This window comes from Saccharomyces cerevisiae, chromosome XV (genome assembly GCF_000146045.2).
Source record: "Saccharomyces cerevisiae S288C chromosome XV, complete sequence".
NCBI classification, from domain to species: domain Eukaryota; kingdom Fungi; phylum Ascomycota; class Saccharomycetes; order Saccharomycetales; family Saccharomycetaceae; genus Saccharomyces; species Saccharomyces cerevisiae.
This window is the reverse complement of record NC_001147.6, coordinates 996,950-1,009,202: the sequence shown is the minus strand read 5'-3', so window position 1 is coordinate 1,009,202 and position 12,253 is coordinate 996,950. Positions and strand designations below refer to the sequence as shown.

Sequence of the window (12,253 nt, the reverse complement as noted above, 5' to 3'; positions counted from 1 at the left end):
AAATAATATAGATTATATAAAAGAATGAATAGAAAAATTTAAATAAATAATGAATAAAATAATTAAATAAATAATGAATCCTGTGATTAAGTTAGCGTGTACTTTGGTCCATCTCCACCTTCGGGTACTTTCCAAGTAATATCTTGTCTGGGCGCCTTAATATCACAGGTCTTGCAATGGATACAATTTTGTGAATTGATTTGCAGTCTCGTACCCACAGGCGATTTTTCATCTTTGACGAATTCGTAGACACCTGCTGGGCAGAACCTCGATTCAACACCTTTCCAAACGGGAAAGCTTCTCTCGGCGTACTTTACCATATCTTGTCCAGGAACCCTCAAGTGACATGGTTCATCATCATCATGGTAGGTTCCGGTTCTAGACACGGAGGTCAATATATCAAAGGATATCACACCATCAGGCTTGGGGTATTCTATCGGTTTGTACTTGGAAGCAGGTTCCAAAATTTCACCGTCATTTTTTTCATCAAATTTCAGTGTCCACGGAACTTTTCCCTTCAATATCAAAGAATCGATTCCAGAGTAGATCATACCACCATATCCACCAAGTTTCCCGCTGAAGGACGGTCTAATATTACGCACTTCGTATAGTTCCTTATATATCGATGATTCTTTGAATGCACTTTCATATGATTCCAAGTTAATAGTTGCCTCCTTATCAAACATAGCCATTTTGGCGTCTTCGTCTTCAACCTCTTCTAAGACAGGTAACCCTTTTATGGACTCAAAGATACTTTCAGCGGCAAGTAATCCACTCTTCATCGCAGTATGAGTACCCTTGATCTTTGGAACGTTCATGAAACCCGCGCTAGCCCCTACCAAAACACCACCAGGGAAATTCAACTTGGGTACAGATTGCAGTCCACCTTCATTCAATGCTCTTGCAGCATAAGCGATACACTTACCTCCTTCTAAAACTTTTGAATAGTATGGATGATGTTTCATCTTTTGAAACTCTTTGTAAGGTGAAACATAGGGATTCTTATAATCTAACCCCACGACAAGGCCCACAGTGACCAGCCCATCACCAAAATGGTACTGGAAACCACCGCCATAAACATCATTTGTCAACGGGTACCCCATGGTATGAGCTGCAAATCCCTTGTTAAAATTCTCCGGCTTGACTTCCCAAACTTCTTTAATACCTAATCCATAAGTTTGGTGCTGTCTGCCTTTTCTTAAATCATATTTTGCCAAGGCTTGTTTTGTTAAGGAACCATGACAGCCCTCTGCTAATACAGTTTGTCTAGCCCAAAATTCCATCCCACGTTCGAAGGTTTCCTTAGGCTTACCGGACTTCGAAATACCAGCATCTTTAGTAATTACACCCTTAACGGCGTTGTTTTCATCATATATGAGATCCGAGACAGCTATTCCGGGGTAAACTTCAACTCCTACTTCTTCTGCCTTTTCTCCTAAATATCCGACGACTTGGTTCAAAGAGACAATATAATTACGTCCTTTATTGATCATTTGAGATGGTTCTGGAACGCTGATCGCCCATTTCCCCTTTAAAAATTTCAAATGTTCTTTAGTTACCAACGTAGCTAACTCCTTTGGTAACGGAATGCCAATGTCAGACTTTTCATCAGGGAATAGTTCTTTCCACACTCCCGGTTCCAATATAGCGCCGGAAACAGTTTGTCCACCCAATACACTGGATTTTTCAAGAACAACGACACGCAATTGGCCTGTTCCTGACGAATTGTCTAACTGTTTTAATTTGATTGCTGTTGCTAATCCCGCAGGCCCTCCTCCAACTATACAAACATCCACATAGTCGCGCGCCCTTGGTTCATTTAACAACTCTTTCTCTTCTTCAGTAAGATTTGCTTTGTTCAAAAACCTACACGACAAGCTAAACTTTCTCGTCATATCTGTCCCTAGAGCCAAATGACGAGATTTTGCGGAAATCGTCATTCGGATCCCTCTAATTAAGTTCTCGTTAGTGAACTTAATCATTTTCCCTTTCCCAGAGTGGATTTTCCTGTCTAGCTTAAGTTTGTTCTTTTATGTGGCCTGAAGTAACAGTAAGTATATAACGTATTGAATAAATTAATTAAGTGGGGACCACTACTACTCAGTCCGCTTGAAAAAGTTGAATTTTTCAGTTAACCTTTTCTTTTCTACAGTCATGGCAAATCGCGATCCATTGGTAACAAAAAATAAAGCTTCCCGCAAATTTCGGATAAACTAACTGTGGGGTAAATGAAGATCAATCCATATATATCCGGAATAACCGAAAACAGCCAAAAAAAAAAAAATTACTGTCATTAACAGTAAATTAGTCCACCTCTAACGGTTTAGTTGTTTTTCATTTATTTATTTATGGTTGTTTATTTATTTAAATATTGTAGTGAAAGTTAGAACTAGCTAAAAATTGTCCAAATGAGAGGAACACATATTATTAGTTGATAAAAAAAAACAACGACATAGGTGTAGAGCAGCCGTTATGCTCTTGTAAAGGGAGATAAAAATCAATTGAATATATTTTCTAGGTCATCTAATGTGATTGATTCAGGAGATTCAATATCATGTGTCAAAAATCCATTTCTCACAATTTTCATCCAATTCGTAACTTCGTTTCGTGATTCTTGGGAACTTGGGTTTGATTCTCTTCCGTTATCCTGACTGGAATTGATGTCGGATAAAGATTCAGCAGAAGAAGCAGCTGCACTATTAACTGGTGAACTACTACTACTGTTATATTGAGAGCTCTCTGAAGAGCTCTCAATTGGAGTCTGTGTAGAGATTACTTTATGGATAGCAGCCAGTTCAGAAGAGCTACGTGAATTTTTCTTAAACCCATTTTTCGGCAAAAGCTTAGAAAGCCTTGGTGCAGCGGCAGCGGCAGTAACATAAGTATTTGACGATGCATTATGCGACAGAGAAGAATCTGGCGAAATATTCTTGGAGCTTGCAAATGTAGAAAGAGATGCAGAGGAACCCTTTTTGGGGGTGGATAAAACTGATAAAGATTGGGATTTTGTTTGTTTGCCAGGTTTAGTAGTTTTGGTTTTCTTTGGCTCGGTCATTGACTCGTTAGTATCTTCATCCATGTAATTTCTTTTTTTATTATTGTTTTTACTCTTCGATGCCGAATTAGGTGTCAGTAATTGTTGCTGATTATTACTCATCGATGGGGAAAGATTTAGTGACACTGGAGAAGTGGAATAAGGTATGTTGAATTCTGGACTTAATGAAAAGGCCAGATTCCCTACATTCAAATTTTTTGAGAAGGAACTGTTAGAAGACATATTTTTCATGTCCGTCATAGAACTTGAATAACTGTCATTGTTAACTAGCTGGTTACTGCTGGACTCCCTTTTTTTCTTGCCATTTGAATTAAAGTCGCTTGTATCACCGGAGGTCTCCAATTGTTGTTTAAGTTGCATCGTAACAGCTTGAGCATGCTCCTTGTAATCGGGAGATAATATGCCTCTGTATATATAGAGCATCCTTCTAGGAGATGAATTAGACCATTCCCTTGATAAAGCATAAGTTAACGTTTTCTCACCTTTTTCAATTTTTTTAACATAAGCGTTCAGTTTTGCGGAAATTAAATTTGACAACTTGGTTGATAAATTGGACATATCTGGATGTTTTTGCAAAAGCAAGTCACACAGTTGTTTGACGGTCATGCCTTGTTGATTCGGATCCATTTCCCATAATATTAAAAAAACTGCGTGAAGAACGTCATCATCCAGAGGGGAGTCTCTATTTTCGGGTTTTGGCCTCTCACCAGTAACAGGTATTAGCTTAGAAATTTCTAATAATGGATTGTCTTTTTTGGGAGCACCAAAGTCCTTCTTAGGTTTGGTAGCTTTTATTTCCTGAGATGAGGAAAACGAAGAACCGGCCAAATTATTATCATCAAGGGCCATGCCTGGCTGGTTGCCGATAAGATCCGTGCCTGGATTCGAAATAGTGTCAGCTCTAGTTGTAAATCCCATTGAATTCAACTGAAATACTGGAGAATTTGAGTTATGAAGAATTTCATTCTCTAAAGTTGGTATTTGCAAAGGTCTGGAATTTGCCAATGCCATTATAAGTTCTTCTAATCAATTTTTTTATATGGTTTTTTGTCTTTTTTCGTATTTTTTTGTCCTTTTCTAAAATACTATAGCAAAGCAAAAAAAAAAGTAAAAAAAATTTGATTTATGAAAAGTTGAAATATCCTGGAAAAATTAGTTAAAACCTCCCAATATTTCTGTAGTTATTGATTGATTGCCCGTTTATTTTCTATTTTGCTGATATTGTTTCTGCTAACGTTTCTTTATATAATCCCGCTTGCTGACACAGAAGTGACTAAAATAGGGTAAAAAGGGAAATTATTACGAAAAGGGCAGTCCAAAGCAAATAAAAAACAATGGAATAGAAAATAAAAAAAATTAAAACTCAAAATAAAATGTATTCCAATGTAAAGGAAAAAATAAAATAATAGGAAAAAAGAAACTATTATTTTAAAGCCTTCAATAATGGAATGCTGAAAAGAAAAGTTATGATTTTGGTAATTTGAGTCAAATAGTCAATCAATGACTTTTTGTTTTTGGTTTTTCAGAAATAGAAATTACCAAGAACCTTAATTGATAAAAAAAAGGGGAGCTTGAAGGGAATACTGATAATACAAACAATATCGTGTAAAAAAAACCTACGTAAAAAATTAAATCAAGCCAAGCGAGAACAGAAAAAAAAAATGAAGTAAAATATTGGACTGGAATATGAAAATTTTAGAAAAAGAACTAGCCGGGATAAAAGTACAAGAAAAGGAGAAGAAGAAAAATTTTTGACTTCTCATCGCATGGGTTTTCAGAAAATTTTCTTATCAAAAATTTCATCGGGCGTATGATTTTCGTTTTTTTCTGCGTCGTTCCTTCACAAAGTATCGAAAACCCCAAACAAAAAAAATATAAAAAAAAAAAAACACCCTTGCACCCATAACATACGGCGAGATGTAAGGTAGGTATAGCAGACTTAGATATTGCGTGCGAATCAGTTTGATTCGCAAGTAAAATCTTCATGCGCATTAGTATAGAGCGTTGGAAGCAGTTAACATAGTATTTCGGTTTTTTTTCCCTTTCATAAAAAGGATTCTTCTTCCATAATCCCTTGCGTGAGTTGAATATGAATGAAACTCGTTGAACTAGTGAACAACAAGTGATTGTATGCTCATATTTAGTACTAACATTTCAGCATTGTATAATCCTTTCTTTACTTTCAGGATAAAGACATACATTCTACGTATGATCAAGAGTAAGGAACAAGAATATTAAAAAAAACGAGATGAACCTTGAGTATATATATATATATTTACACCAATGTGCCCTACGAAAATAGTGAAAAAAAAATTTCAGTTGCAACCGCGTTTTGTCCGTTAGTATCTTTTGTCCGTACACCTCGTACTAAAAAAGAAAACCAGTCCAAAAAGAAAGTCAAACGGTCCAAATCGGAAACACCGACGCTCAGCTTAATAAACATTGTGTAGAGCCAAGCGGAAAAGAATACCATTTAGCCGCCGATGCAGAAAACCGGTATATAGAGCTGAAAACAAAGATTGAACTCTCCAGACAAGTTAGAAGTAAAAGCAAGTAATATATAAGTTTTATAAGTGAATATTCGGTCGAAGGTAGTGTCAAAGTTACATCACCAAAACTACTTACTATTGAGGAAATATCAGGTGTGCCAATACGTTAATTGATCTGTGAATAAAAAACGAAGTTGGAACATTGTATTACCTTTCAAATATGCCATAAAAGGTTGCTCGTCGACTAAGTAATTAATCGATTATAAGAGGGAAAAAGCGGGGTAAGTAAAATGTAATATCATCATATACGATATACATACCGCCTGTGGAATCGTTCAATTGCTACACATGTCTAACTAAGGACGTACTGTCTATATGTTTGCTTAAGTTGGCTCTGCACAAAATAATATCAGAGCCTTCCACTGGGATACAGATGCTTTCCCATAATGCTTTAAGGGCCTTTGATTGTTCAAAGGTGATTATTTCACGAAGATGTCTAACCTCTTCAACATCGATATACCAACAAAGCAGCGTTCACTTACAAGAAACAGATGATGGACATTCAGGAAATAGAGAAAAGCACGTCTCACCGTTTGAAAGGGTACAAAATTTGGCTGCTGATTTGAAGAACGAGTTGAAAGCTCCAGATTCAGATATCAATGAAGTTTTTAATGACTTTAAAGATAAGATTGAATCGTTGAAACAGAAATTAAGGAACCCTTCACCTATGGAAAGATCACACTTGTTAGCGAATTTTTCTTCGGATCTCCTACAGGAATTAAGTTACAGAAGCAAAAATATGACGCTAGATCCTTATCAAGTATTAAACACATTGTGCCAATACAAATTGGCACGCTCACAACATTTCACGATTGTTTTAAAGTACCTTCTATATAATCAATCACCACAGGACGTTATTGCCTTATGGGTGAAGTACTTGGAAACCATTTCCGAAAACCCAGTGATCTTACTTCAAAATAGTTCTTCTCGTGCACATATGCAAAATATTGCAATTACCACCATTGCTTACTTATCTTTACCAGAGAATACTGTGGATATCAATATTCTGTATAAGATTTTACAGATCGATCGTAAAATGGGCCAGGTTTTACCTTTTAACATGATTAGAAGAATGTTAAGTACAGAATTTAGCTCTCTTGAAAGAAGAGACGTGATTATCAAAAATCTAAACACTTTGTACTATCAATACACAGTACAGGATAGTGATCATTTCTTAAGTCAAATTGAAAATGCTCCTAGATGGATAGATTTAAGGGATCTTTATGGCCAATACAATAAACTTGAAGGTGAGAAAAATGTAGAGATCATAAGCAAGTTCATGGACAAGTTTATTGATTTGGATAAACCCGACCAAGTTGTTACTATTTATAACCAGTATAGCAAGGTTTTCCCAAATAGTACGTCGCTGAAAGATTGTCTTTTAAGAGCTGTGTCGCACTTACGAGCTAAATCGAGTAAAGAGAAGTTGGACAGAATTCTAGCAGTCTGGAACAGTGTTATCAAACCAGGAGATAATATTAAAAACACATCTTATGCGACGCTAGTTAACGCACTAACTGATTCTGGAAATTTCAACCATTTAAAGGAATTTTGGGAAGAAGAACTTCCTAAAAAGTTCAAGAAAGATCCCATCGTGAAGGAAGCATTTCTCCTGGCCTTATGTCAAACTTCGCCTCTAAAGTATGACCAAGTCAAAGGGGAGTTAGCAGAGACTGTTAAAACCAAGAAGTTGTTCAATAAAGTTTTATTGCTAATGTTAGATGATGAAAAAGTGAGCGAAGAACAATTCAACACATTTTACTATAACCATTATCCATCAGATGGTGTGTTACCCCCTACTTTGGATACTCTAAGCATTAAAATGTACGCTAATTATAAATTTCAGGCAGAAGATACACGCCCACAATTCGATCTATTGCAAAGTGTTTCCATTAATCCCACCGATTATGAAAAGGTTGAAAAGATTACGAAAGCCTTTATTTCAGTGTGCCCCACTGTCGAGCCGATTCGTCAACTTTACAAACAATTGGGAACTCACTTAAATGCTAGGAATTATGCAGACTTTATTTCCGCAGAGTTTAATAAGCCTGACGGCACAGTGGCCGAGGCAAAGAATTTGTTTTCTGATTTTCTCTCATATCAAAAGACTAGAAAGAGAAACGTGGATAATACGCCTCTAAATGCTTTATTATTGGGGTTCTGTGATAAACTTTACAAGAGTAAACATAGCGAGTACGTTCCCTACATCGAAAAGTACTACAATCTAGCTAAGGATTCAAGTATCAGGGTGTCGAACTTGGCCGTTTCGAAAATTCTATTCAACTTGGCCACATTTGCACGCAATACTCAGCAGTTATCTGACAAAGAGGTTGCTTTTATTAACCAGTTTATGCGAGATTTAGGCACTAATGAGGGTTTTCGTCCCAACCCTAAGGATATTCAAATTTTAAAAGAATGTGATGGAATTACTGTTCCAGAAAAGTTGACTTAATACACTTGTCATAAGAAGACAATAAGAAAAGCTCAGAACCAATTTTCTGCACATATGATGCTGTAACTATATAATGATTTCTTGTATATAACTTCCGTATAATAGTTATTGCTTCCATGCATGATTCTTTCAAAGAACAATACAAAATAAAAATAAAAAAAAAAAAAAAAAATGAAAAAATGAAGCTACAAGTCGGGTAACAAAAAGTATTTCAAGATCTCTAAATATAAGTGGGCAAATAAAGTTAATGCCAAAACTCCATGCTACTTTTCACCTGAACTTATTGGGGGGAGTTAAGTCTATAAGTATCCGTAACGTATGGTAGCGACATCTTCAAAGAGGACGTTGGATCCGAAGGAGGAACATTTGCCTGCTGACAAAACATCCACTAATTCAAGCAACACTATAATATCTGAGTTGGCAACACAAGAGAAATCCAGCTCTAGTGGTACTACACTAAAATTAATAGCTCTTAATATCAAGTCCATATCAGATGAAGATGTGGGATATATCCAAAATGTTGAAAGACTGTCTTTAAGGAAAAATCACTTAACATCCTTACCAGCGAGTTTCAAGAGGTTATCAAGGCTGCAATATCTGGATTTGCATAATAACAATTTTAAAGAAATCCCATATATTTTGACACAATGCCCTCAATTAGAGATCTTGGATCTGTCCTCCAATGAGATTGAAGCATTGCCAGATGAAATATCATCGTTTTGGCAAGATAATATTCGTGTATTATCATTGAAAGACAACAACGTTACTAGCATACGTAATTTGAAATCGATCACAAAATTAAACAAGCTGAGCATCTTGGATTTAGAGGATAATAAAATACCCAAAGAAGAGCTTGACCAAGTACAGAGTTATACTCCATTTCATACGGGCATCCCCAAAGAAGAATATTGGGCAATTGCGATATCACGATATCTAAAAGATCATCCTAACCTACCTACTCCAGAACCTAAAATATCTAGAGCAGCGAAAAGAATGGGATTCATAAATACGAACTTGTCTAATGGAGCAATGAATGAAAACAATATAATTTCACTTGCCCCAAGTGCAAATACAACTATAAGTGCATCTACTGCAATGGTCTCATCTAATCAAACCTCTGCAACATCTTTCAGTGGTACAGTCAATGCAGAATCAGAACAAAGTGGGGCAGTGAATGGTACGGAACTATACAATCACACCAAATATAATGACTACTTCAAGAGGTTGTCGATTTTACCAGAAGAGTCAATGAGTAACGGGCATCAAAAAATATCGCATGCAGAGTTGGTTGTTTCCTGTCGGAAGCTCCTATTTAGTTTTACAGAATGCCAACAAGCTATCAGAAAAATCGCCTCTTTCTGTAAAGAGAAGGCCGTAGCGGTTAATGTAGTATCATTATTATACTCTGTCAGATCACATACTGATAATCTGGTGGAGGTCTTGCAGCAAACAGAGAACGAAGACGAATCGCATGATCAGGCGTTAATCAAGCTGTGCCTCACTATCATCACAAATTTTAAACAAATTATAACATTGTTGAGAAAAAATTTTGAGATTTTTTTCAAAGAAGACGATCTATGCTTCATAAGGATGTTTTATATGACATTAATGTGTGCTTATATGGAAATGTATAATGCATGGTCTTTTATCAAAGAAGATGATCAAGTGTCCGGTTCTGCAAGTAAGGCACCCAAGAAACATTCTTTTTCGAGGCACGAGACATCGTCCAGTAGTATCACAAGCGGTGGAGGACCCGCAGCAAGTACGACCAGTACACATTGTAGCGGAAACATAAAATTACTGCCGAAAACAAGGAGCACAAGAACACCATCTGCATCTGCATTGCTTTCAAATAGTAATATTCTGACGGGTGATACCACTGCTGTTCCTCTTTTATCACCAAATCTAAATGGTGCACACACCCATGGTCCAATTTTGGGACACCAAAATGCAATAAGCAATGGAAGTTCTCAAACGAACATGAATGAAGTAAAAACTACTAGCGATACTATTCCAAGGCAACAGCTGCTTCAGCACAATAAATCCATCAGCGATTCGAAAAAAGAGTCACAGGCGCATGAACCTAAACAGCATCCGGTTATGACTTCTTCAATAATTAACGCATCAAATAGTAATAACGTCTCGAATGTTAATATAACCCCACCACCGATGAATGGTGGTGGTGCCGCGAACAGTAGTGCTAATGTAGTGGAGACAAATATTGACATTCAACTGTATCAAACGTTGTCCACAGTAGTTAAAATGGTGAGCGTTGTATATAACCAGTTAACTTCAGAGATATCCAAGATAGCCATTGCTAGCACCATGGGAAAGCAAATTTTGACGGACTCGCTAGCACCTAAAATTCGTGATTTGACGGAAACATGTCGTCAAGCGATGGATTTATCCAAACAATTGAATGAAAGGTTAAATGTATTAATACCGAACGATTCAAATTCAGAGAAGTATCTGACATCTTTGGAGAAGCTGAAAACGTGGGAGATAATGAATTCGTTCTTAAAAGTAATAATATCAATTCTGGCTAATACTAAAATCGTAATGAGCGACGTGCCTAATTTGAATGAGCTGAGACCTAACCTAGCCAACTTGGCGAAGATTACCAAGGATGTCACTGTGATATTGGACTTGAGTTCATACAAGGCTGTATCAGTAAGCGCCAACTCTCCGGAGTAATATAAAAACTTGCATTGTGAGAAAACGCGAACTTTAGAATACGTAATGGGAGGATCATATACCCCATGGTACTGAAATGTATGCTTTATATATATATATATATATATTTATATATTTATGCATGAAAAATGAGGAGTTCGGAAACAGAAGTTTTAAAAGTTACAGATTTATTGTATAAAAGATACACGCCACTGGTTGAATGTAAATGTTAAAATGAATTGGCATGGTCTAAAAATCCCTCGTAAATCTTGCTTAATTCATAATGGTAACCATGGATACCCTGGGATTCCAAAAATATGGGTAGGCGAACTCTTGTTCGTTCCGCGATACCTTTTAACCTCACAATATCAGTCCCATTCAATCCTGCTATGTTCTTGCTGGCTGAAGACGTTTTAGGGACTTCTTTGCAATTATCATTATCATCAGTTAGAATTACAAATATCCTGTCAAGGATGAAGAAGAGTTTGAATAATTTGGATAAAGTGTCATTAATCTCTGAGTCTTCCATATTTTTGAATGTAAATTTTTCAACGTAATCGATGAGATCGTCCGCAATTTTTATTAAATAGGACCCTTGACCAAAATAACTAGAATATCCGCATGTATCTTTTGGGTTTCGGGAATCTGGGCAATGTCTCTTTTCTTCTGATTGAAGTAAATAGTCTGAGTTTGGAACATGGGCAATAGAATACCAAACGAAGTCAACTAAAGTTTTTAAATCCTGCAGCAGCGGAGTAAGACTGGCATAGCCGTTTTTGATATTCAGGCCCCTGGATTGAACAAATTTTCTTTGAATTTGTAAAAGCTGATCATCAACGTAAGAGATGAATTTGGATTGTTGAGACATTGACAATCTTCTCGGGTGTGACGTTCCATTGTGATCATTTGGCAATAATTCACTCAGCTTTGTGGCAGACGAAAAGGGAGAAGACACGTTTATTCTAGGCTGGAAATCGTCAACATCATCGAGCATAGTTACGTCGTTGATTGTGTTGTTAGTTTCATTGTAAACATCATTGAATTCTGGTGTATGATATCTTCTTTTCTTATTACAATTACGCTGCCATATAACGTTGTCTATGTTAGAATTTACGACATCACCTGAGTCTGCACTAATTTCTACATCTGAGTTTGGATCCAAGTTTAAATCATCAATGTCTTTTTCATCTAGATCATTTAAGTTGTTCAAGTCCAGTTGCTCATTCGGTTGAGCATGTAATGGTGTGTTTGGCTCAGACATCAAAATACTGTGTTGAAATCTTTTATTTTTATAATATTTCTTTCCTTACCAGGGCTTGGAGTCTCTACAACAGTTAGCTTACTGTTTATTCTGCCACATTTCCACCCTTTTGTGGGGCTTCTATTTCAAGGACCTTCATTATGGAAACAGGGCGAGGTTGTTTGTTCTTCCTGCATGTTGCGCGCAGTGCGTAAGAAAGCGGGACGTAAGCAGTTTAGCCATTCTAAAAGGGGCATTATCAGAATAAGAAGGCCCTATGAGGT

At 36.6% G+C, this 12,253-nt stretch overlaps 5 protein-coding genes across 5 annotated transcripts; 2 read left to right on the top strand and 3 right to left on the bottom strand.

Moving 5' to 3' along the window:
* Positions 1-86: 86 nt before the first annotated feature.
* On the bottom strand, positions 87-1,982 carry CIR2 (electron-transferring-flavoprotein dehydrogenase; the record flags this gene model as incomplete). The annotated part of the gene is made up of 1 exon (NM_001183776.1): positions 87-1,982. The coding sequence occupies one exon, from the start codon at positions 1,980-1,982 to the stop codon at positions 87-89; it is 1,896 nt and encodes a 631-aa protein (NP_015001.1).
* Positions 1,983-2,497: 515 nt separating this feature from the next.
* Positions 2,498-4,066, bottom strand: GDS1 (Gds1p; the record flags this gene model as incomplete). The annotated part of the gene is made up of 1 exon (NM_001183775.3): positions 2,498-4,066. One exon carries the CDS (start codon positions 4,064-4,066, stop codon positions 2,498-2,500), a length of 1,569 nt encoding a protein of 522 aa, NP_015000.3.
* A 1,911-nt stretch (positions 4,067-5,977) lies between these two features.
* MSC6 (Msc6p) lies at positions 5,978-8,056 on the top strand (the record flags this gene model as incomplete). The annotated part of the gene is made up of 1 exon (NM_001183774.1): positions 5,978-8,056. The coding sequence occupies one exon, from the start codon at positions 5,978-5,980 to the stop codon at positions 8,054-8,056; it is 2,079 nt and encodes a 692-aa protein (NP_014999.1).
* A 318-nt stretch (positions 8,057-8,374) lies between these two features.
* Positions 8,375-10,750, top strand: SOG2 (Sog2p; the record flags this gene model as incomplete). Its single annotated transcript, NM_001183773.3, has 1 exon — positions 8,375-10,750. One exon carries the CDS (start codon positions 8,375-8,377, stop codon positions 10,748-10,750), a length of 2,376 nt encoding a protein of 791 aa, NP_014998.3.
* A 208-nt stretch (positions 10,751-10,958) lies between these two features.
* Positions 10,959-11,990, bottom strand: TFB6 (TFIIH complex subunit TFB6; the record flags this gene model as incomplete). The annotated part of the gene is made up of 1 exon (NM_001183772.1): positions 10,959-11,990. The coding sequence occupies one exon, from the start codon at positions 11,988-11,990 to the stop codon at positions 10,959-10,961; it is 1,032 nt and encodes a 343-aa protein (NP_014997.1).
* Positions 11,991-12,253: the final 263 nt, after the last annotated feature.